At 33.5% G+C, this 26,742-nt stretch overlaps 1 protein-coding gene across 6 annotated transcripts in view; it reads right to left on the bottom strand.

Moving 5' to 3' along the window:
• LOC145266716 (activated Cdc42 kinase-like) overlaps nt 1–26,742 on the bottom strand; it is a 386,827-nt gene that overhangs the window by 63,915 nt on the left and 296,170 nt on the right. For all 6 annotated transcript variants that reach the window (XM_080122649.1, XM_080122646.1, XM_080122648.1 and 3 more), the window contains 6 exons: nt 25,572–25,778; nt 23,537–23,689; nt 21,456–21,647; nt 15,345–15,442; nt 6,622–6,748; nt 526–675 (listed from right to left, as the gene is read on the bottom strand). In XM_080122649.1, coding sequence (XP_079978775.1) covers nt 526–675; nt 6,622–6,748; nt 15,345–15,442; nt 21,456–21,647; nt 23,537–23,689; nt 25,572–25,778 — 927 coding nt within the window. The remainder of the gene's footprint in view (nt 1–525; nt 676–6,621; nt 6,749–15,344; nt 15,443–21,455; nt 21,648–23,536; nt 23,690–25,571; nt 25,779–26,742) is intronic.

Here is a 26,742-nt window from a genome sequence, read left to right on the forward strand (position 1 = left end):
GACTGTCAAACCACTTGTTGGTTGGTTGAGCCTTTTTGTTAATTTTTTTCTTTTTTTTTTTTTTACTTTTTCATAAACCATCCTGAAACTCTTTACATCTGTAGTTATGTATCATATCTCTTTCTAGCAAAAAAGGGTAAATAATTAAATAATGCAGCCAATTAATTTTTCCACATGAAGTATTTGGTCCTCTTTAAAAAAGGGTTTCCAGAGACCCTCAGCTTTACTCACAGAGCCCTGGAGCTTCGTCGAGCCCTCTTTGAGAAACTCTGGTCTAGAACAATGATTCAAGCTTTTCTTACTCATAGATTTCTTTTCTTTTATATAAAGGTATTTTGGTGAACCCCTATAGCTTATTTTATTTTTCATTAATCAAAAGAAAACTGAAAGGACATATTAACGGTTTATTTTGTAAAAAAATAAAAAATAAAATAAATAATAATGGTACAATAATGTAATCCGGGTGAGAACCACAAGAGAAAAGACATATTTTTCATTTTGAAAAAAAAATTGAAATAAAATTACCTGTGGATGTTTCATAAAAATTTCACTAAACGTGGGTCGATCTTTTGGATCATCTTCCCAACATTTTTTCATGAGGTCATAGTAATCTCGAGGGCAAAGGTCAGGACGATCTAAACGCTGACAATTTGGTTGATCAACAGCTTCAAGAATCTAGAAAAAATAAATTTCTTTTATTAATCGAAAGCTGCAACCACATGTAAAATGATAAAAAAAAAATCGGAGGAATGTTGCTTAAAAATGACATTTACTGATGACATAAAAAAGAATATGATATGAAATTCCAGTTTTTGTCCATAACTTGATAACACACCATATATCACTTCCATAAAAAAACAAACATGCAACATGTTGAAACAAAATTTTTGTAGATAATGAATTTTACAGAATTTTACTTATATTTTTATCTCATTTGGATTTTTTAATCTTTATCTTTTTTTCTCCTGAAATTAAAAGAAAAATTCAATTTCAGCATGATAACTAGATGAAACGTTTGTAACTGTTTTCTTCATGAATTGAATTAGGCAACAGCAAATACTTCTCATTGAAACATTGTGTGATGATTCATAATAATCTTATTTACATAAATACACAACAGATGCAGTGTGACTAAAGCGGCTTTCAGGAACGCGAGCAACCACTGTAAAAGAGTAATAAAAATACAAGAGAGCTACATGCTCAGTCCATTAAATCCAAAGTAGCTGAGCAGTGGCTTGGTTCCCACCAGTTTTGGCAAATAGCAAACAGGATCCTGAATATAAGTGTGCATTCTATCCCAACCATCATCAATGGACCCGAGGTCATCTCGTCAGAATCAGACAAGGCCAAACTATTTGCCAAGAACTTTGTAGCTAATTCTACCCTGTGCGACGAAGGCCATCAACTCCCCGTATTTCCTCCTATAACAGACAATGCGCTATGCAATATACAAATATCTGTGAGTGAGGTCGCTAAGCTAATCAAGAACCTTGATTCCAGTAAAGCAACTGGCTCTGACAACATTCCAATTATAGTGCTGAAAAAGCTTCAACAAGAACTTGGCCCCATACTTACAAAACTGTTTAAGCACTGTCTTAAAGAGAAGTGCTTCCCTACACCCTGGAAAACCTCGTAAGTATGCCTTGTATTTAAGAATTCAGGTGATAAGTCGTCTCCCTCTCAGTACAGGCCAATAAGTTTCTTGTGTGCCATGAGTAAGTTGCTGAAATCCATATTAAATAAAGAAGTAGTCAACCACCTCAGCAGAAATAACCTTCTTAGTGACACACAATATGGTTTCCGTTTTACTAGATCTACAGCAGACGTGCTAACGGTTATATCTCATAGGATTAGTGAATCCCTTGACAAAGGCTTCCTCTCTAGGGCAATTGCTCTTGACATATCAAAGGCCTTCGATAAGGTATGGCATAAGGGCCTACTTCACAAGATTTCCAGCTACGGTACAACTGGAAATGTTTTTTCGATCATTAAATCATTTCTCTCTGATAGGCTCATAAGAGTAGTGATTGATGGGCAGAAATCAGAGGCCCACAGTATTAATGCTGGAGTCCCTCAGGGGTCCATCCTGGGCCCAATTCTTCCTGATCTACATCAATGATCTTCCAAAACACATACTTAAATCATTCAATGACATCTATGCTGATGACACAACCATCTATAGCAACACATTAAAAGGCCATAAATCACAAAGTTCTCTCTGATTCTCTGTCCTCTGATCTTGAGCGCGTGGTACAGTGGGGGGAAGAGGTGGCTGGTTACTTTTAATGCATCTAAAACCAAGCTCCTATCTTTACATCACCAATGCTCTGATCCCCTTCTGGCATCAATTGAAATGGATGGCTCTCGACTAGGGGAAGCTCCATGCTTTGATAAGCTTCTTAGCTCGACGTTTACTCCTGACCTGAAATGGAGCACGTACATTAAGTCTTATGTCAAGGTCACTGGAAAAATGGTAGGATCCTTCTACCACTCCAGAAGATATCTCACTACTGATGCAATTCTCTAGTTATATAAAAGCTCTAGTTATATAAAAGCCAAGTACGTCCAAGGATGGAGTAGTGTTGCCACATCTGGGCAGGAGTTGCTAAAAACACTATCCTGCCTTGGCTTAGTGGGAGATGCCCTTTTCTCTTCTCTGCAACCTCTCTTCCACAGGAGAAACGTTGCGATCCTGTTTTTGTTTTATCGTTACTTCCATCTACGTCTGAGCTCCATTCCCTGACCCCCCCCTTGCCGATCTTTCATGAAAAACGCCCGTCTAGCTGAAACCACTGTCAAAAATTTTCCCCCACTCTTTATCTGTGCCAAAACCAAAACATAGATTCCATGAACAAAGCTTCTTTCTTAGAAGAGCACGCCTGTTGAACTCTGTTCCGTCTGCCTGTTTCCTACCTGACTACAACTTGGATGTCTTTAAGTCCAACATAAACAAATTCCTGATGAACCGTCCCCTTAAGACACTTTATCAAATCTCAACATTAACGTACTGTACACGCAATAACCCTTATCACCGAGTGGCTTCCAGGTCTTGATAAGTGGTGACCACCTTGTAAAAGAGACAAACACAAACATTTTTATATTACCTGTTATGATTGGACTATTGTCCTCATCTTGATTGTTATTTGTGCAACGTTTCGGTTGGTTTGGCCTTCAACCATCGTCAGGCATGTTGGTGGTTGTTTGGAAAAGGAAGGAGAAAAGTTACTGACTCTGTAGATATTTTTGTATTTTTGGAGTTGGTCTACGAAAATATCTACGGAGCCAGTAATTTTTCTCCTTTCTCTTCCAAGACAATAGCCAACATGCCCGACGATGATCAAACTGACCGAAATATTACAAATAACACTCAAGATGAGAACAATAGTCCGATTAAAACAAGTAATACAAACAATCAGCCCTCATCTAAAAAATTCAGAACTTTAACAAACATTTTTATTTACACATTTATTATACGTACAGAAAAAGATGATTATTTGGGCAGCAATCATTCTTTAATATAGTATTAGTAGTATATTACTGTAAATGAGCAAAAGAAAATAACCATCACTGATGTAAGAAAAAGTATAAAAGATGCCAACAAATTTTGAAAGTTTGAAATATTAAAAATTGGAAATTATGGGATTTCATTCCAATTTCTAGAACTTATTAATTTTTTTTTTAGATGCTATCTTTTTTTTTTTTTTTTTTTTTTAATCAAAATCAATATTTTTTAGTTCAAATTTTTTTTTTTCATTTTAAGAAAGATAAAGCACAGAAAAATGTTGCAAAGAATATTTTTAAGAAATGACAACTTTGAAAATATGTTTTCTAAAATTAAATAATTTGGGAAATGAAGGACTAAAACATATATAAAAATTAAAATCTAGTATAAAGTTGATGTAACACCATTCTAAAAGAATGTTGAATGTTTCATATTCTAACATTTAAAGATAATTGTTGTGTAGTTAAAATAAAACCAGCTGTAAACGTAATATTTAAAAGAGTTTGAGGTCTTGCATGTATCTAAAATAGGTCAAAGATTTCTATCAGCAAGAAATATCTTTTTTCTTCCAAATTTGAAACTTTTTCCCAACAAACACCAACACTGGAGACAACTTGTGAATTTACTATCCCTGGGGAGAAGACTTAAGCAAAATATTAATACTTTTGTTTCAGAGAATATCAGCAACATTTAATATAAAAATAACATTCAAGTTTCAAAATTCAATTAACCACATTACAAGTTGATTTTTTTCTTTTTAACTAAAAGCTCAAAACCATTTTACACAGCATTAAAATGATTTTCCCCACAAGACTAGATCAGTTTCAGTGCTTCACTGACTCCAGCTACAAGTGGCGACAGCCCCACCCCACCTCCAGATAAAAAAAAACATGGTTAAATCTAATATCTAACTAAACCGATTACACATCATATCTAGTCGGAAAATGGTTGATAAAGTGTTTTTTTTTTAAATATTGAAAAAAAGAAACAAATAGATATTTTTAAAAAATGGTAAATATGAATTATAAGTACAGATAGTTGTTTTGTTTTTATTATTAAAATGTAGAGTATCTGAACAGAATACAACATTCTTTTTATATTACGAAAAATGTTTCGCAATGTTAAAAACAGGTGAAAAACCTGAATTTCTTTTTATATATTCCCAGTTTCATAAAAGAAATATAGAAAAGTCTATGTATATTTCAGCACAAAACAAATTATATAAATTAATCAAGTAGTTTTTTTAACAAAGAAAATAAAAATTTATGACTTTTAGCAATTTTAATACTAAATTTATTTATTAATAACAAATGTAGCTGGCATTGCCCGGTATTAAACATAACGTTAATTTTTTTTTTTTTTAATGAAGTAAAAAAAAAAAAAAAAAAAAAAAAAAAAAACAGAAAGACAGTAAGACATATGCATGCGAGTATTATATTTTTTCTAAACAGTTCACTTCTTGTAAGTAAAAAAAAAAAAAACTGAGATCAAAACCAAAACTTAAAGAACGTCAAGTACGAAAACTATTAGGCTAGCTTACCACAAACTTTAAAGTGTTTTCAAACCTACTTATTCTTAACAAAGAAGCTGTCATGTGAACTATTTACGCATGTGCAGTCGTGAAACAAATAAAAATCCAAGTACCAATTTTTCAATTTTAACTCCTTAGCAGCCCTTTATTCCAGATGAAAACCAGCTAAAAAGTTTTCCACATGTCTGAATACCATATATACCAAATTTCAAGATCAAAACTTTGTTGAGTATATAGGTTGAGAAGTGTCCTCACACACATATATACAACTTCTCACTTTTATAGATAAGGATTATTTTGATCTTAATATTTCGAATTGAGTTTTCTCCCTTTGTTTACGATGGATCAAAAAGGTTTGGCCGACCAAATATCATGTCTCCCTTGGTTATGAAATTAGATTTTCTTTTTAGAATATGACAACTTCATTGTTTGATGAGTATTTACAAATATTTTTCTGTATTTTTATTTTTTTAGTCGCGTGCAAGCGACTCTATAAGTCACTCGGTCGGTCTGTCCATAGCACTTTTGTGCTTGGCCTTTTTGGTTAAAATGAAAGGTCTGTTGTTAATAGATAAAAAAAAATGCGCACATACACACACACACACACACACACAGAAATTGTATATATATATATATATATATATATATATATATATATATATATATATATATCCTTTTTGTAAAAACACTGGGGTTTTCATTAGTTAGCCTTAGATTCCACAGAGTGAATGAGGTATTGTGGTAAATGTTGCCAGTCAAGAGTAAAGTCGCCAGAGACGCCATTTTTACTTTAGTTACAAAGACCGTACAACACTCCCCTCCCCAGATCTTATAGGGCCTTGTGCCTAAATTTGTTTTGTCTTTTGGAGATTTTACTTTTTTAAATGTTTTAATTTTATATTGGAATTTTTTTAATTATAATTTTTTCTTTAAACGAAATAAATTAAATATAAAGATCAAAGTGTAGTATCTGTTCTTACTACATGCTGTACTTATGTTTGTAACTTTGTGATATAAAGTGGGGGATCACTTTTCTGTATTAATTTAATGTAAAATGATCACACACTTTACAACCAGTCAGTCTCAAAGCCATTCAAGTCATTCTCCAGATCATTCAAGTTGTTTTTGAAGGATTCCAGTTATTTTTTAAGCATTCAAGTCATTCTAAGTCATTTACTTTTTATTTATTTAAGTCATTTCAGCCCATTTTTCGGTCATTTTAGTTTATCTTCAAGAATTTCATGTCAATCCTACATTCACGCATTCATTCATTACACGAGTGCATGCAACTAATGGCTATCGGCCTTGTTTTAATGGATTGAATTCTAAAAAAAAAAAAAAAAAAAAAAAAAAAAAAATCACAAAAAATAGCAAAATTCAATCGGGTTTTAAAATGTGAAAATATGAGCATTGTACTTTTATTTTTAACCTTTCCATGTTTTTTTTTAATAACGTTTCAACATATTTATACACATGATTTGCAAAGTTAAAAAGTCAATTTTAAAAAGTCTTTATAATGATTAAAAAAAAAAGAGAAGAAAACTATTTTAATTTTCTGTTTTGTCATATTCCGTTATCTATAACATACCTGCTGTCCATTCATTCCAGGCCAGGGTTGGAAACCATAAGTGAACATTTCCCAGAGAGTCACACCATACGACCAGACGTCACTAGCTGACGTGAACTTCAGGTAATTGATGCATTCAGGCGCACACCTACAAAAAAGAGAAATGCATCTAGTTAAGAATGTTAATCTCTTAATAATAACTTGAAATTATATTGATTAAATGTAATCAATATATATGGATATATAAAGTAATGTAATCAGGTTCAACATTTTAATGAAGTGGTATCATAGGACCTAGAAAAGGTTTTTGATTGATTGATTGTTTGGTTTTACGGCATATCAACCTATGTGGTCATTTAATGCCGGAGTCCTTTTTTTTTTTTTAAACTTTTTTTATTGGGAGGGGGGGAATGACTTTTTCAGCCTTTCCTCCCTTTTTTTATAAAATTGAACTAAGAAATTAAATGTTGCATTTATACATGGATGTGTATATTTGGATGACTTTAAATTTTCTTATATAAATTTACTTTCCTTAGGTATGCTAGAATATTTGCTGAGTTGACCTTTTCAAAAAGGTCTTCCATATTGCTTTCTGTATAATATAATTTTCTAGTTGGGGCAAGGTCATCACACCCAACAAGGATATGTTTTACTGTGAGTGTCTCCTGGCATGGGATGCACTCTGGCGCCGATTCTCCATTTAGTATATAAGAATGAGTAAAGTTGGTGTGCCCTATGCGCAGCCGAGTCAGTATCACATCTTCTCGGCGTGATCTCTTGATGTCCGGACATCGTTCCTTAAGTTCAGGTTTGATTGAGTATAATTTGTTGCCCTCTTGCTGACTCCACCGCAGTTGCCATTTTTCCTGTATGTATGCTTTTATCTGGGGTCTAAGATCAGTATGTGGAATCTTAAAATTGTCAGTTGGAAGGTGAGAAGATCTTTTTGCAGCTGTATCTGCCCTGTCATTGCCTTTGATCCCCACATGGCTGGGGATCCAGACAAGAATAATGTTTTTAGTAGTTGAAAGGATATTGATTTTTTCTATTAATTTTGTTGTTAGTGGATTTTCTTGTTTTTGATTTTGTATAGATAATAGGACTGATAGAGAATCTGTGAGAATGATGAAGTTTTTGGTGGTTTCCTCTGAAATTATGTTGAGTGCTAGATCGATAGCTATAGTCTCTGCAGTGAATATAGATGCTTCATTTTGAAGATTTCTCTTCATTGTGGTTTTATGGTACGTTGCTGCACATCCAGTGTGATTGTTGCTTTTAGACCCGTCTGTGTAGATAAAGGTGTAGTCTGAATATTGTAATTTTAAATGTTGAAGTTCGTCGTGGTATTCAATAGGGTTTGTGGTAGATTTGGACTTTTTGTTTAGGTTGAGTTTTATTTCAACTTGTTTCATGGTCCATGGGGGTGTTTTAGGCAGTATGAAGTTGTGAATGCTGGAGATTGGAACTTTCGATTCTTCAATGCTTTCCTTCATTCGGAGCCCGAACGTTTTGATAGTTTTTCTTCTCATGTTAAAGAGTTCTTCATATTTAGGATAGAAGGTACATTGGTATGCAGGGTTGTTTGGGCAAGACTTCAGTTTCAGTAAATATTGAAGGGCTAACTTTTCTCGCCTTAGATCTAGTGGGGGTTCGTGTGCTTCCGTGTATAAACTGTTCACGGGGGAAGTTCTGTATGCTCCTAGGGCCAATCTTAGGCTAGTATGGTGAATAGGGTCTAGGCTTTTTATATATGATGTTCGGGTTGATCCATATATGAAACAACCGTAGTCTAGCTTTGAGCGGACTAGTGCTCTGTAAAGTTTAAGGAGTGTTTCCCTGTCTGCACCCCAATCGGTATGTGCTACCACTCTCAAAAGATTTACAGCTTTGTTACATTTTTTTTTCAGATAGTTTATGTGTGGGATGAATGTTAACTTTTTGTCAAATAAAATCCCTAAGAATTTGTACTGGTCAGTAACTGGTATGGGCATTCCTTCCATGGTTAGGACAGGATCATTATGCATGTTCTTTAGTTTGCAAAAATGCATGCATTTCGTTTTTCTTTTGGAGAATCTAAATCCATTCTCTTCCGTCCATCTCATTACTTTGTTTAAGCACAATTGAAGCTTCCTTTCTATTATAGATATATATCTAGATCTACAGCATATTAGGAAGTCATCCACATATAGGGAGCAATCTACCCCAGGGTTAAGGTTTTTTACAATGTTGTTAATTCGGATACTGAACAGGGTCACTGACAGTATACTCCCTTGAGGTACTCCATTCTCTTGTTCTTTCAAGTCCGAGAGAGCTGTGCCAACCTTTATTCTGAACCATCTATTTTTTTAAAAATTTTCAATAAAAATTGGCATTCTGCCTTTTAGTCCAAGCGCCTTCAGATCCCTTGTAACACCGTACTTCCACACAGTATCGTAGGCTTTTTCCATGTCAAAAAACACTGCTGTTAAATGTTCTTTCCTTACAAAGGCTTCTCTGATGAAGGTTTCAAGTCTGACTATGTGGTCTATTGAACTTCGGTTTTTCCTGAATCCTGTTTGAAATTCTGTAATAAGATTCTCTGTTTCCAGGAACCAGATTAGTCTTTTGTTTATAATCCTTTCCATGGTCTTACAAATGCAGCTTGTTAGAGCTATTGGCCTGAAATTCAATGGATCTGAGACGTTACTTGATTGGGATTGGATGTTTGAGTTTTCAGATTTGGGGATTGGTATTATTGTGGCCTCTTTCCAGGTCTCGGGTACGTTTCCACTGGACCATATAATATTGAAAATTTCAAGTAGGTATTTCATTGAGGCTTCTGGAAGTTTTTTGAGGATTTCATATGGAATTTCATCGGGCCCTGTAGCTGTGTCATGGGATTTGGTTAGCGATTCTTTTAATTCAGGCAAGGTAAGAGGTTGGTTATATTTTTCAGTATTTTGTGATTTAAATAGAATTTTCTTTTTCTCTTCCTTTTCTCTAATCTTTTTGAATTTCTCTGTTTGTCTGTCACATGATGAAATTTTTGATAAATTATCTGCCAGGTTATTGGAAATGTCTTTTTGATCGGTGTATATTTTGTTGCCTTTAGAGATGTGGGATATTGGTGTACTACTACACTTTCCTTCTATTTTCCTCATCATGTTCCAAACTGTTTTCGCCTTGGTATTCACATTAATTTTGGATATATAATTTCTCCAGGTTGTTCTTTTGGATTCCTTTATGATTCGTCTGGCTTTTGCTCTGTTGTTTTTGAAGAAATCCAGATTTTCGCTTGTTGGATACTTTTCGAATTTTCTCAAGGCAGCTCGTCGAGCTCTGATGGCTTTTCTGCATTCTTTTGTGAACCAAGGTTTGTTGTGATTGTTGGTTTTGGTTGTTTTCGGTATGGTATTATTTGCTATGTTTGTGAGTGTTTTAATGAAGTAGTTCAAATGGTCATCTTCATCATTCTTTTCGATAATTAATTGGTTTTTGCACTGTTCCTGGAAGTCTTCCCAATCCGCTTTATGTAGATTCCATTTGGGTGTTTTTTGTTCAGTGCTAGTACTTAGACTTTCCAGGATGATTGGGAAATGATCACTCCCACAGGTGTCATTGTGTACTTTCCAGTCATAGTCCATATATATGGAAGGATCACATAAGGTAAGGTCAATGGCGGTGAAAGTACCTGTTGCTGGGTACATATAGGTGTAGTTTTGATTATTAAGGAGGCATAGATTATTTTTATTTATTATGTTTTCTATTTCTTTTCCTTTTTTATTTGTTTCTTTACTTCCCCATATTACATTGTGACTGTTGAGATCTCCTAGTAGAAAAAAGGGTTTAGGGAGTTGTTTTATTAATTGAGTTATCTCAGTTTCGTTGATTGTATCTTTTGGAGGGATGTATATTGAGCAAAGTGTTATAGTTCTATGTAGAGTCACTGAAACTGCAATTGCTTGCAAGTTTGTGTTTATATTCATTTGTCTTTGAGGGACTTCATTCTTCACAAGTATTGATGTGCCTCCAGAAGCTCTGTCCGTATCTTTATTTATGTAGTTGTAAGATGTGTAGTGTTTTATGTTGATGGTATTATTTTCTTTCAGAAAGGTCTCCTGTAGACAGACAAGTGCTGGGCTCATATTTGTTATTAATAATGTGAGTTCATTTTGGTTTGCTTTTATCCCTCTGATATTCCATTGTAATATTTTGTTCATCATTTGGAATTGTGTTCAACTTCCATCGTCTCCAATCCCTCAAATCTATTTTCTGTCGGAGTCCCTGTTCGAGATATAGATCGGGATCTTTCTTTTCCTGTTTTTGTTTGGTTTTTTTTTTTGTCTGGGGGGATTTTTGATTCTTTTCTGGCTTGTGATGTGTTTGATGGTTGTTCGGTTGTTTTTGTAGAAATGGTTTGTGGTTTTGTTTCTTTTTGTGGTTCAGTAGTGTCTTTACTTAATATTATCCTTGGATTGGTTGCAGACATTGCACTATTCATTTTCCTCATTTCTTCTAATAGTTCTTTCATTTCCTTTATTAGTTTGCTTAGGACATCAATTTTCTTGTCAGTTGTATCCGTTACATGTATATGACCATTTTGATTGTTGATTGGATTAGTTTTTTTTGTTGCATCTGCATATGTTTTAGTTTCGATGATTTTCCTGGCCTCTGGGTAGGATATATTCTTTATATGTTTTAGTTTGGTCACTTCTTTTTCTCTTTTCCATATTTCGCAATATCTAGAGCCAGCGCCATGGTTTCCCAGGCAGTTGGCACACTTGAAATCTTTTCTGCAGTCAATGTGTGGGCCACTTTCTCCACATCTTCCACACACTGGTAATCGTGTGCACCGATCTTGATGGTGTCCAAACTTCTGGCACTTGAAGCATTGGAGGGGGTTTGGAATATAAATTTCTACATTTATTTTCATATATCCGACTTTCACTTCTTTGGGTATGGTGAGGGAATCGAAAGTTAGTATATATGTATTGGTATCGATTTTCTCACCGTTTTTTTTAATTTGAACTCTGCGAACATCTAACACATTCTGTTTCTGTAAGTTTGTCCGGATTTCCTCCAAGGGACAAAGTGCAAGTTCGTGGCTTTTCACTACTCCTTTGCAGGTATTTAGGGTTGGATGTCTGTAGCATTTGACTTTGATGTTTTCAAATAATTTTAGTTTCAATATTTCTTTAGTTTGTTCTTCGTTATGGGTTTCTATTAGTAGGCTGCCGTTAAATTGTTTTTTAATAGACTTTGGTTTTAGAGTTTTAAGATTTTTTTCAATTTTAAAAGGTGATAGTTTGCTCAAAGGAGTTTCCTCCATTGATTCTATTACTACGAATGTTGAGTTCCTTGGTTTTATCGTCTCTTCGTCAAAGCTACTGATGTCAGAGACATCAGAGTGGGTTCTCTTTGGGTGGTTGGGTGGTTTTTGGGAGGAATAAGCCATATATTTTGTTTTCTTTTTTCGTCATCTTTGTTCCCCACCCACCTCGGAGTCCTATTTGGGAAGAGCCTGGGGGGAAACCTATTCGCCCAGCCTTTACAGGGATACAATGATGATATAACCGACTTTGGTGGTATCATAATGATTATCTGTTCTCTCTTGATATTGCTATGGGATCTGTAGCAATCCTGAGGGGTTTACAGCCTCGTCATCGATATTCACACCTAATCGATTGACCCTCAGCCACCGCTTTCCATCATATATTAGGGAGTAGGGTTATTTGTGGGAGAGGGGGGATGTGTTGTATTAGTAGTGGGTTTTTGGAATGGGCAATATATGGTGGGGCTTGGCGTGACTGGCCGATTGGTCGGATCGGGCCTCTCCGACCGCCCGTCTAATCGAAGTAAGGGCCAAAGTAATGTGTTGCGGTGCCTAAACTTCTATGTATCCTGGTTTAGGTTCGCTCAATCACCAGGATCACGTCCTAAGACTTTACGGGTAGCAACCCACGGCTAACTGGTTGCCCCATTGAGGGATTTTTACTCTCTGCAGGGGGACAGTCGGTTTGTTCTCATGCCCTACCGACAGGGCAAAAAAATAAATAAATAAATAGATAATTTAATAGAATATATTTGTTTTCTTTTTCTTTCTTTTTTTGTTGTTTCTTTTCCTTTTTAAAATCTGTTTCTATTTAACCCATAGTTGGGACCCTAACAGGTACTACCACTCCGGGTCAGGGTGGACCTGGGAGCAATGGCAATTAAGAGGTGGCTCCACACTCCCCAAGCCCGTAAGCCAGACCTCACCATCGGATGTAGTTTAAGGTCATATCCAGGACCGGGAGTAAGGCAGGAAAAAATAAAATAAAAAGGGGGGGGGGGAAGGCTGTTGTTTTTGTTTTTGGTTTTGCAGAACATAATTAAGTTTTACAAAAAAGATCAGAAAACAAAAAAAAAAACGTCAATGTAGGTGCATTTCATCTCAGGAAGCCACAGGGCAGCCTGATCTGGTAGCACCAGACCTAGAAAAGGGAAGTAACATATTTCCAAAAGAGTTATGTCCCTTGCACTAATTCAGAGCACACGTAGCAGCTTTAATTAATGTCCCCATTATTAATGTAAATTATTATTTCAGTTGTTTTCTATTATATAAAAGCCAAAGTGTGTTGTGTGTGTTTTTTGTATGTCCAGCATGGGCTGAGGGGGGGGTCTCATTCTTACAACTTTTTATATACTCCCTAGATTATAATATCTCCAATTTACGAAACGAGGTCATCTCTAGCTTTTATTTGAGCGACTTTTATTATATAAAACTCATGCTATCCTGTGGTCCCATGTGTTTGTTTGGCTTTTTAGTATAAATAAAGTGAAACTAATAGAAACAAAGTCGATTCCTTGGCTTTCTCGTTGGGGAAGTCGAGAAAGCAATTAGCTTTGATCAATGCAGGGGAAAAACCGTCATATCAAACAATTGCTATTCATTTGGACACTCCCCTTTTTGTAGGGGGCTGGTTTTCCCCAACATTTTGGGGAAACAAACAAATAACTGGCTTGCAGCCAAGGTTAAGTGCATGATTTCATTCCCCTATGGCGTAATGTTTGACCTCATTAAATTTAGGCACCTGTGTGAACTCACTCACTTTTTAATCATTTAATTACAACCATTCTAACATTTCTGCCGTCTTAGCATCGTGGTAAGATGATAGACTTTTTTTTCGCCTTCACCTCAAAGCTTCAGGTTCGAACCTACCTATCAAAACTTTTTTTTTTGTTTTTCTTTACACCTACAAACACCCGGGCAACGCCAGGCCCCCCTGCTAGTCTATTATATAAATCTCACCTGTTTGTTTAAATGTATGTATGTTTGTATGTATGTCTGCCTAAAACTTTTGACAGAGGTGACATATTTTCACAAGATCAGTATCCTTTTGAAGCTCGACCCTCAGGACAACTAATATCGAAAAATTGGCTAAAAACATTAATTCCTTCACCCTCAACTGGGCACTTTTCTACAAGGAGGACATTTTGGCAAGTCATTCAAATCTCGCATCAACGATGTCGTATAAAAAAAAACATTATTTTGACCGCCTGTGACGTCACAATCGCAGTGGGTGCATCGATAAGACCATTTGTTTTTTCCATCTCCTTTTCTTCTGCCGTGTTACGGGTTCGAGCCTGCTTACTCCTATTTTTTTTTCTGCTCAACACCCTTACACACACCTCCCCTTTCTTTTCCGCCTTCATGTCACAGGTTCTAGTCTGCCTGCCTGCTAGCACTTTTTTTTTGCTTAACACACACTTCCAAACACCCAGGCAACGCCGGGCACCCAGGCTAGTATATTAAGAAATACTAGCTGAACCCATGGAAATTCCATGGTAGTTGAAAACATCAGCCTTTACATAAGAATCTTCTCATCACATAAGCAAACAACTAGAATGAGGCTGTCCTTCAATACAATAATCAACAGAATATTAGTTCAGATCAGACCATGAATTAAAAAAAACTTTTTTGTAGACAAATATGGAGAATTGCTTGCGATATTATTACAAGAAATAAAACTACAGCAAGGTTTCACTTTTTTCTAGAGATTTTAATTTAATGAAAATGACTTGTAAATCAGTAATAATTATGTTGCAATCATTTCTTTAATTTGGCATGTAAGTAATAAGTTTTTTCGTTTAATCAAAAGAGTTATTTATTCTTGCCTTTGGTTATAGTTGTGTTGTATATTTATGTTGTGATCAGTTTTTTATACCCGACAGGATTAAACTACATTTATTTGTAAGAAAAATATTGTTAAAATATGTTAAAACACAAAACCTTATACATGTAAGTAGAAAAGAAATTTATTATTGACTTTAGTCATAGTTATGTGTTGTGTATTCATCATTATTTTGATGCTAAGCAAATGGAAGACTAAAGGTAAGTTCTTTGTAGTTGTGATAGAACAAGTTCTTGCTGTGAATGTCTTACATAGAGACACCAGAGATTGGAGGTCAGTGAAGCATCTTCTATAAAAATAATAAGAGTAGAGAAAGACTAGTAACACCTATTCTGTGAGAAAGGAAAAGTAAATAAGAGATCATTTACCCACAACAGAAAATTTAAATAATGAAAAAAAAAAAAATGTCCACATCTTTTTTTTTTATAGACTTATCCATTAATAATTAGGTCATCTTCATAAATTTAAAAACACAAAACAAAGTTATAGTAAAGCGATTCAAATTTTAAAAATTATTTTTTTTTTTTATCATTTATATAAAAAAAAAAAAGTTAAAAAAATAATATCAAAATAAAAGCCAAAATTGCTTACCAAGCGATGGGCAGCTTTAGGTTGATAGTAAAATTGCTTTGGTAGTAATCCTTACCAACCCCAAGCGCTCGAGACAAACCGAAATCACTGATTTTTACCTTCAAAGAAAATGAGAGTAACGTTTTAATATCATTATAAGCTGAGGATTTTCATTTTCAGATGAAAAAGCAACCCAAAAATGCAGATTAAATATTATAAATAAAAGATAAAAACTCTGAAAGCAAAATTCCAATATCTAAATTTATTTTTTGATGATTAGTCTGTTTCTGTAATAAAAAAATAATTGACAGCACTTCCATGACATTTGCAAAACTTCTTAAATTCGGCATGTTCCCTTTACTGCCAAACACTCAACTGTTCTCTACCATTCATCATCCTTGCAGCCACTATTCCCCTCATATGCAAATTACTGTCACATGTATATAAAAGAACACACCTATAAAGTTTTTCTTTTTTTTCCTTCCTCATTTTCCCAGCTACTTGACAGGCCAAATAGAGGTGCAGTCGCTTGTGTGTTTAATACCTTCTATTATACCACCACTAAATGTGCAGAAACTAAAATTGCCAACAGATAAAAGCAAAACGCTGCACAAAATTTTGTAGAACATAAAAAAAAAAGAAGACAATAATAAAAGATTCAAAAGTTAAAATTTGATAAAATATTCAGTCAATAATTAAGATGCGAATAAGTTTTTTTTTAATTTTTTTTTTTTAAAGAACAAACAAATTGAAGGCGCAATCTCTGATTTCCCAGATTTGGATTAATTTTAAAACTAAATTAAGGTCCTCCAATCTAGATGGGTTTTGAAAATAGAAAATAACTTTTGTATGGATGACAAAGGTGATGATAGGTTTATTATTTCTTAGTTTTTTAACCATCAAATATTTGTTGAATAAAAAGAGTATTATTACCACAACATTTTGGTTGTTGTAACCTACGATCTTCCTCGGGTGTTAAATCCTTCCTTCTTTTTCCCTAAAGAAAAGGTGGGTTAGCTCTGCATTGCAAGAATTCGGACTTTGGGTTAGTAGAGAAAAGGAAACATGGATTTAACACCCGAGGAAAGTCGTAGCTTACAACGACCGAAATGCCAGTAACACCCAAAATGAGAATAATTGTACAAGTAATCAAAACAATACAAACATTCACATCTCATCTCAAAATTCACATCTCATCTCAAAAATTCAGAATTGCATTAAAAAGAATCTTTGTTATATATTGTTTTTTTTTTTTATGGAAATCACTCAAGACAAGGCATGAAGCCACTTGATGTAAGGAGCTAACATATTTCAACTTGTGATTTGAATGTATGATTTGGTGCAAATTCATACCCCCTCCTACATGCAAAAAAAAAAAAAAAATTTAGTGTATGTATCTGTGACAGAAAGAAAATACCAGACACCAAAATGCACATGTATTTATCTAATTGTTTTATTTAAAAAAAAAAAAATTTTAAAAAAAATGATATGGTTGATGTTATTTTGCAGAACAAGGGAGATAATTCTAAATAATTCTAACTTCTGCAAATATTTTATGAAAACATTTTTAACCAGCAGGAGGAGATAAGAATAGCCATTAATTGCTTAAAAATGATTTTTTTTTATAAAAATAGAACAACTTTATAAATTTATGTGATTTTTGATGTAGAGTATTTTCTGCCACATATATACCATATATATATTATACCATAAAAACTTTTCTTTATTTTTATTTTTAAAGAGGAAAAAGGTTACAAACTAACATCATGGATTTTAAGAGAATTATCTCTTTTTAGAAGTCATAAATTGAGGACCCATTCTTAACAGTGTTAGTCCCTTTTATTCATGCCACAAACAACTGTAAGGGCATTCATACTTGGTATCAGTTTTAGAGCAAATACTGCATTTATATAAGGACAAAGATTGCTTCCTCAATCCAATCCAACTCTAAAACTGATACCAATTATGAATACCCTTACAGTTGTTTATAGCATAAACAAAAAGAGATTTGTTGCAAAATGGAATTTTGCTTTTGATTTGACTTAATTAGATGTTAGAAAGCTATTTCGTTTTGCTAACATTCTTAAATGATTCAAGTTTTAAAATTTTCATACTTAAAAAAATAAGTAATTAAAAAAATGACCAAAATGGGCCATAAAAAATGCTATTCTTCATATCTGCTGACTGTAAATAAAATAGTTAATTTTAAACATTGTTTCCTCACCATCGAACTAAACGAGCCACTTGCCTATACCAAATCTTGATGAAACTTTTAAATTTATTCTTTTCACACAAGCAAACGGCATTAGCAGACATTTAATTGCAAAAGAATATTTTTGTAATTTGTCTACATTCTTCCCTTGGTAACTCTAAAATATAAAAATGGAATTTGCTTGAGAATAGACAAAAATAATCGAAAGGTGAAGTCTTTAGACTTTACCCGGATGTTTTTACCTCGTCTGTTAGTAGAAATAGGTTCATGCTAGATGAAATAATACTTTTATCTGAAGAATTAAATGCAGAAAATAATTTTGGTTTATTTCAAATTTCTATCAATGTTATTTCAAATTTCTATCAGTGTTATCGTAAAACATACAAGTATCTAATAAGATTTATGTATAAATTGTAGTCAACCATGTGCACCATATCTTGACATGTAAATTGATGTAAACTATTAAATTCAAACAATGCCGAGATAAGCGGAGAGCACATACAGCACCTGGAAGTCCCAAATGGTCACTCATTTAGTACTGACCAGGTTCAACATTGCTTAACTTTGGTGATCCAGCAGGAACCAGTATGTCAACGTGATTATGCTGAACAAGAGTTTCAATTATTTTTAGATACTTCCACACAACTCTGCAAGAGATGTGATAAACAATAAGTCTGTCATGCTTCTGTTTAAAATGTGTACGAGTGCGTCCGTATGGAAAAAGGCAGCTCAAAAAGTTACATTTTTTTTTCTAAATAATTCCAGTTAGTTGCAACTAAAAGTCAAAATTGATGAAGCTAAAGTTATTTACTCCCCACTACTCATTATTTGAAACCTTAGCGTTCATGACAAATTACATTTTCAGTTTTCAGCAATAACTGTTATGAGAGGGTAAAGGAAGGCAAGACGAGACAGAGAAAGGGAAGAAAAGAAAAATCAAAATTCAGTCAAACTGAAACAAAAGAAGGTTTAGCAGAAATCAGATGTTCCTTATTTAAAGAGGGTGGGGAGATCAACTAAAAAGCACAGAACTTACTTCCATGGGATGTTGTAGAAATTTAAATGGAAATTTGCTTTTTCTAAATCAAAAATAAGCAGACATTTTTAAGATGTGAAGCACCAAGATCCCTGTTTTAAGTAAGATGAAAGTTTCAATAAACATTTCGTAATAAAATTGAAAAATAAGCCGAAAAATGAGAAATTCCCTTAAACTTGTAAAATATATATAAACCTTAAGAGATTCACCAAGATTCAAAGAAAAGCCTCTGCCATACCAGATCAATTCAACACATCAAAACAAGAGGCACAGGTTGGAACAAATCAATTCTTGAATCAGAAAAACATTTTAAATAAAACTGATGACAGAAAACTATACAATAGTCACTGTCGATTATCTCCCCTGCTTTTAAAAACCGAAACATGGTAGGACAGTGTTTTTGCACAAAGTACTGCCAAACTCAAAGGTTCTGTGAAAACACACAAGTTAACAGTTTTAACTTTAATTTTATGCACATACTATTACGTAACACTCACAATAAATTATTCATTATTTATATAATTAACTAGCAATCGGTGCCCGGCGTTGGCCAGGTGTTTTGAAGTGTATGCTGAGGAAAAAAAAAAAAAACGGTCAATTTTTTTAAACTTTGACCCCTATTATGACCTCTTAACATTTATTGTTTAGGGATCAAGTAAATTTAATAAGTTAGATCCATGTCCAAGGAATCTATATATAAAATATCACGTGTTTAGACCCTAAATTGTAGGAGGAGTTTGGTAGAGTTCTCAAAGGTCAAATTGTTGAATATTGACCACTTAATCGCCAAATTTATGTCAAAAACCTATCACATCGATTTTCCCAAATCTCAGTACCCTGTATATCAAATTTCGAATCTGTAGGCTTAAAATTGACAGAGTTTTAGTGTAGGGAAATGCACACAGACGCACAGACACACACAGACACTATCACTTATATATATATATAAACATAAACATCATATATATAAGGATAATAGTACGCCATATATATAACAAAAGACCATTATTTACTGAAGTGAAAGGAAAACCCGGGGGAACTTTACCCAAAAATAAATCTATATTTTTTTGTGTGTATTGATAGTCTTATCAACACCCCTTTTTTTCTATTTATTTAAAAATAAAATACAACTTTGTTATTTATGAGTCGTGGAATTGCATTCATCTACAAAAGATCTAGCTAATGTGTATATTTTTTATCGTTTTTAATTAATTCCCTATTAGTTTTTTTTTTTCGGTTCTCTTATACGATGATCATCTTTATTTAACTATTACGTGTAATTATATTCATACAGATATTCTATATGATTTATATTTGCGTAATATTTGCGTAGAAATGAAGAAAATTAAATTTACTGTGTGTTTATCGTGTTGCCATAACAACGTGACGTAGCCAAGGACGGTAGTGGACGTGAGTGTGTGTGCGTGTGTGCGCGTGTTTTCGTGCAGTGTTTATATTATGCATATTGTTTCGTATCTTATCAACTTTTTCGAATCTATGTGTACAGTAATACAAACCCGTTTTTCGAGCTGAATAAATATGTTACATTGAATAAAAACACGAAAAATATATCCAGTTTGGTAGAAAAGTAACTTATCTTGCCTTTAATAACATTTATTTGTTATATATTTGTTTTTTGACAACTTTTTCGAATCTATGTGTACAGTAATACAAACCCGAAATGAAAAGACCACGAGTGAACGCGCGTTTTATATAAAAAATAAGTATTTTTTAATTTTATCTTTCTAGCTTTAAAAAAAAGTTTTAAAATTTTATCAGCCGGCATAATTTATTTTTAAATATTGAAAAATTTCAGGAAAAATAATTTTTTCTAGATTTTCAAAACATTGTTTTCGTGTTGTGTGTACGTGTCTGCGGCTAGCACCAGAATGGTGGCCGTGATGTCGTAGGTTGGATTGCTAGATTGTGTAAGTTTCGTATTTTTTTAATTTGTAAATAACAAGTTATGAAAAAATTAAACCCTTCCAAGATGGACAATAAATAAAGCCATAATATTTTATGGTAAAGGTAAGAGCGTAGGAACCATAGTTTTTTAGGAGATGTGATTATTGGATTAACCAATCAGAAATCATCTGTGGCACACAAATCTCTGTTTTTATAGATATATAGATGAACCGATGCAGTAATTAGCTGCTTTCACTGTTTATATTTATATCAGAGGTTTTCTATATGACATTTGGATGCTTATGCATCTTTTGACCCAGATTTCAGTGGTTTGTTCGGGCTCGATCAGCAGCTGACAGAGAACCACTGGAACAAGTCGAGTGAAATACCTTCCTCCTCATCCTCTTTGTTGAGCTTTTAACTGAAGACTTATTGTAAAACATATACGAAAAAACTTCATGTGTACAAAAGCAGCCATTTTTGCTATGGGTGATGAGATTTTCTGCAACAGCTGGTGATATGCATATAGCAGCAACAAGACACATATGCAAATGACCAAGCCGGTGCATGAGGTGATGTCACAGTGAAGGAAGAGAAAGAAAAGAACCATGTTTCTTTGAACGGAATTGGGTCATATGGTACATTCCAACTCATGAATAAACCATTGTTCAGCATGGAGATTCATCCTCACAAAATTGATCGATCAAAGACTTGGAAGCAAAGTGATGGAGCAGTATTTGTATAAAATAGAGTTTGGAGAAAGTTGATCCACTGAATCGTGAGAAAACTTGTAAAATATCAAAAACGCTTGACCTCTTACCTTTGGTTAATGAATAGAAAAAGAAAAGAATCCTCAAGAAAAAAAAAACAAATTCATCTTTTTTAGATCAATTCTTCATCCCTTTCTTTGTTTCATTTTTATTTGGTGAATCAAAATGTTGTCAAATTTAGCCAATAAAATGCAAAACGTTGTACTTACCTTATTCTTGCTAAATACAAGAATATTTCGTGCTGCTAAATCTCTGTGAATGAGGCGCTTACTCTCAAGATAAGCCATTCCATCACAGATTTGCTGGGCAAAATCACAAAGTCGTGGAATTGGAAAGTCAAGTCGTAATGATGGTTCTTTCAGACATTCAAGGAGAGAACGCATTGGTGCCAACTCCGTTACCTAAATTCCAAAGAGAAAACAAATTAAAAATATGAAAACACTTAGCTTACGAAATAAGATGGGCATTTTTATTGGACTATAAATGTAATTTTATACCATTACCACCACCCCCCTTAATCGCAAATCAGTTATCTATTCTTCTACTTCGCACCATAGCACTACCCAACTACAAAGGTCAAAAAGAAACCAAACTGCCCAACTGCTAAGATCACTCAATATATACACCTGGCTTAACTGGTTAATTTGCATATAGAACTCGTGAGAGACTATGAGTTGTACTGAGCATGCTCGCGCTTCTAGCCTTGACTTCCAGCCAGTTACAAATCCTCAAGTCTTTCTGTATTTCTTTTATTCATTTTTTTTGTTGTTGTTTAGTTCCGCTACACTCTTACATATGTAAGAAGAAAACTATTGTTATATATGTAAGTCAAACATGGACTATATTGACACGGAAGAAAGCTCAATGTATTTGAAATGAAACTGTAATTTAGTAATTTTGCACAAGAAATGCATATATCAGAAAGATTAATATTAACAGATTCATCGGCGATATAGTTAAGGAAAAAAAAGAGAAAGACAAACAGTTCTCATTGTGTCATTTTCATGTTTCAGTCAATGTAACCGTAGCCTACGACTTTCTTCAGGTATATCTTGTCAAACTTAGGAATGTTTCTGTCGAACTCTGGAATTTGGACGGAATTTCAAAATTTATTTACTTCACGGGGTAGCATGAATGGACAGAAGTGCCAAGTAATTTGCAATTGTATTTTTCGGTCGCCCATACTGAAAATTAAACCTTCAACTTTCAGAATATCACTTTTACAATTGACTTTTCCATTAATTGCGGACAGTTCTAGTACTAATTTTGGGAGCTTTAAACCTATTTTATTTCTATTTATAACTATCACCATTTTTTTTACTAATTATTATTACTATATATTACTGTGTGTGTGTGTATATTTTTTTTGTTTACTTATTACTGTATATATTATCTATTATTTATAATTAACAGTTCCAACATTGTGTTAAATTCTACACTAGGTCTACTCAGTAACAGCATATGTGCTGTTCATGGCTGATAGAACAAGAACATGCTACTTTGTGAAGTAAATAAAGGGTTATGTTCGAAATTCCCAAGTTTAACAGAAACATTCCAGAGTTTGACAAGATATACCTGAAGAAAGTCGGTTACATCGACCAAAACGTTATGAAAATGACACTCAAGATGACAACAGTAGTTTGATGAATCCAAATAATACGAATAATAATCCTCATCTCAAAAATAATACGAACAATAATCCTCATCTCAAAAATTCAGAAATTAAGAAATTGACGTGTTTTGGATTCCAATCAACCAGACTCCAGCTATGTTAAGAAAGTATATAAAAATTTCATTGAAGAAATATTAAAAGGATAACCACTATAGAGATAGGCCAAAGATAAAAAGTATACTGTTCTTGACAGCTGAGAGACTCAATTAAGACCATAAGTGATAGAATTTTGTTTTCAAGCCTGTGGCAAAGCTCCTTGGAGTATTCCCTTAAGTCAGTATACGAATATGTATTCCCTTAAGACAATAGACAGTAATAATACCTTCTTGAAATTGAATTCATGGCAACAAACATTTCGATAATTATTAAAACAAAACTTCAATCATTTCTTCATTTACGTTTAGCTTTCTTGTATTTATATGTGAGCAAAAATATTTATAATTGTTTTTGTTAATATAGTTAAGAATTTTAACTCTTACGTAAATAACTAAGTGTATGATAATTTTTTTGTTTAATTTTACAAGATATAAAACAATTGACAAGTGTTATAACGTTTATAAAATATCTTTAAAAAAAAAAAAAAAAAAAAAACAATTTGAGAGCTAACTTTATACTCACCAACATGAGAGAATTGTCTTTGTCAAGGACGACACCAAACATACGTACAATATTCTCATGGTCAATTGTCTGCATTATGTTGGCTTCTTTTAAGAATTCTGGGACCCCATTTTGCATGCGATCCCGGCTCAGACATTTTATGGCAACTTGAACCTGGAATGAGAAGAACACAATTTACAAAACATTTTGGTTAAATCAATTGAGGTAAAGTTTAATAGAATTTATAAAATCTTAATTCCAGTCAAAATTTATCCATATTTAAGTTTATATTGTTGTTGTTTCATCCAATGTCAATAGGTGCAGGTGAAACGTGAACAAATTCTGATTGCCAGAGTTTATATAAAATGAGATAAGAAAAAAGAAAATCTGTATGATTATATCTTTTTTTTTTTTTCCATTTTTCATAATTCAAGCTCCTTACTCTTGAAATAAATTGATTTTGAGATTGGCAATTCTTAGTAAAAGACAAAATTCAATTAAATTCAGTAAAGTTTAAGTCTACGACAACCAACTTGCGTACCATTTCTATGAACGTTGTTCTCTTGTGTTAAATTGATCTAGTTGACATCAACATTTTGTTAATATTCATAAGTCAGCTGTCTTTCCTTTGTTCTTCTTCCGAATAAAATGTTTGTTATGGATGACATCACCCATATGCGTTTTAGCCCCAGGTCAAGCAATATCAGTTTTAATTGACCCATAAGATTAAGGCCTTCCTTATTGATAAGTTTGTTAGTCCAACTAACATTTAATATTGAAGGATTTCATAAATTTTTACAATTCTTGAATGTAACCCTGTGGGTCTTTCATTTCAAGGGGATTTGTTAAAAGTATTTTGATCAAAATAAAAGCATAACCATTTTCAACGAAATTTTCATCTCAAAAACAGAAACGAAGTTTCCTGAAAACTTGTAACATAACAATTTGATCATTCAACCATAAATATATGTTAAGCGACTGGAAACAATCACCACTGTCTGCATCACATCCTCCAAGTCATAAACATGTCTGTATCACATCCTCCAAGTCATAAACATGTCTGCATCACATCCTCCAAGTCATAAACATGTCTGCATCACATCCTCCAAGTCATAAACATGTCTGCATCACATCCTCCAAGTCATAAACATGTCTGCATCACATCCTCCAAGTCATAAACATGTCTGCATCACATTCTCCAAGTCATAAAATGTTAGCATCACAAAATTAACTCTGAACAAGTTATCCTCACAAGATGTTTGTGTTGGTTGGACCATGCCCTTTGCTGTCAACCAGGAGAATTCATTTCCAAGAGAATCGTCCCAGCTTCCATACAGGATTGGAAAAGGCAATGTAGTGAAAAAACTGGCTGATAACGAACATAACTTGAGCCTCCATATACCAACAGGAGAGAATTCGCCATTGAAACAGTAAGGGGATAGAGATCACCTAGGCATTGACCTAAAACTGTTTTGTTTTTTTTAATTATCTCCCTTTGAAGATTGTAACGTTGGATATGGGTCAGCCAAACTAGCTGGCAATATAGCCTTGCTTTTTACTGAAACCAGCCAAGAGCTCTTTTTATTATCCTCGTTGTTCCCTTAAGTGCAATTGTCTGGATCTCTTTTGCACTTGGTTCACCAGGAATATTATTCAGGAAGGACTTCAGGTTCTTCTCCATAAGGCCTGTGGCACCTATAATAACTGGTATGATTGATATCTCCCTAAGATTCCAGTTTAATGTTTGGCTGGCTTCATGATGGATGTAATGATAAGGATAGATGAAGCAGCTCCACCCACTCAAGGTGAATGCGGATTCAAACACAAAGTGATAATAAATACACAGAAACTTTATACATTTTTTATATGCATCCATCTTAAATATGATTCAATAAAAAGCATTGCACTGAACAAGGAAATGAAGAATGTGATTTTGAATTATATGGTTTTTCAATAAATTCAAGTCACAAAAAAAAAAATAATTCAGAAAAAAGTTCTTCAAATTCAAAATTCAAAAAATGAGAAAAGTTTTTTTATTTATTAATGAATGACTCACTTTTTCATCATTTTCCGTTGTCCATATTCCTTGTTGAACAACTCCAAATTCTCCTTCTCCAAGAGTTTTGTTTGCAACAATAGAATCAGCAGGGATGATCTGCTTTCCTGAAGGTCGTATGTAAGAGACTGGACGTGATATTCGGTGCTCTGGAGGTGAGGGGCTCAGGGAACGTCCCACAGTAGTATCACTGACCCGCAGTATGGCCTATTAACGAAAAAAAAATACAAAAAAATTTTTTAACAGATTTTTCATTAAAAACTTTCTTTAAAAAGACACAAAAACACAACCGAAATCCTTTAAATAGTATATTTATGATATTCCCTAATTTCTTTAAAAAAAAAAAAAAAAAAGGAAAAAAAGCATATATATCTCCATTATATAAAAGTCACCTTGCGTGTGTATGATTGTTGGTTGTTTTTGTTTTACAGCAAATCAACCCTTTTCGGGTTGTTTAATGCCGAATCCAGTGATTTTGAAGAAAAGTTTTTAATAATATTTTTTTTTTTCTTTTTTTTTTCAAGTCGGTTTCTATTTAACCCATAGTTGGGACCCTAACACTCCGGGTCAGAGTGGACCTGGGAGCAATGGCAATTAAAGGGTGACTTCACACTCCCCAAAGCCCGCAAGCTGGACCTCACCATCGGATATAGTTTAAGGTCATATCAAGGACCTGTGTGTGTAGGAGTTCCTTCCTAATAGGCTCCAAAACAGCTAGGCCTATATTTTGCAAATTTCGCACAAAACTAATTTGTATGTTTAGCAGTATTTTTAGACACGTTTTGTACAGAAATTCATCTGATGAAAATTGAAAAAAATCCAATCTTCAAAATAGCTTTTCTCTTTTCTGGATAAAAAAAGAATAATTTTTACAGGGGAATATTTTACATTAAACACGCCAAGGGAGATAAGATTTCAGTAAATTATTTCTTAAAAAAAAAAAAAAAAAAAAAAAAAAAAAATTTATTATACTCTGGAGATATAGCTTGGTGGTAGAGTATTTGATTACAGATCAAATCATCCCCTGTTCAAACCAGGTGTATCTTACCATTTTATTTTAATTTTTTTCTCATTAACGAGTTCAATTTAAGATAAAAGAGGTACCATTTAAAATCGCTGCAAATCATTCCTCCATTTGCATATTTTAAAACTAAACATTAATCAAAAGTGA

Source organism: Euprymna scolopes, chromosome 4 (genome assembly GCF_053919585.1).
Source record: "Euprymna scolopes isolate OS-2025 chromosome 4, ASM5391958v1, whole genome shotgun sequence".
In the NCBI taxonomy this organism is placed as follows: domain Eukaryota; kingdom Metazoa; phylum Mollusca; class Cephalopoda; order Sepiida; family Sepiolidae; genus Euprymna; species Euprymna scolopes.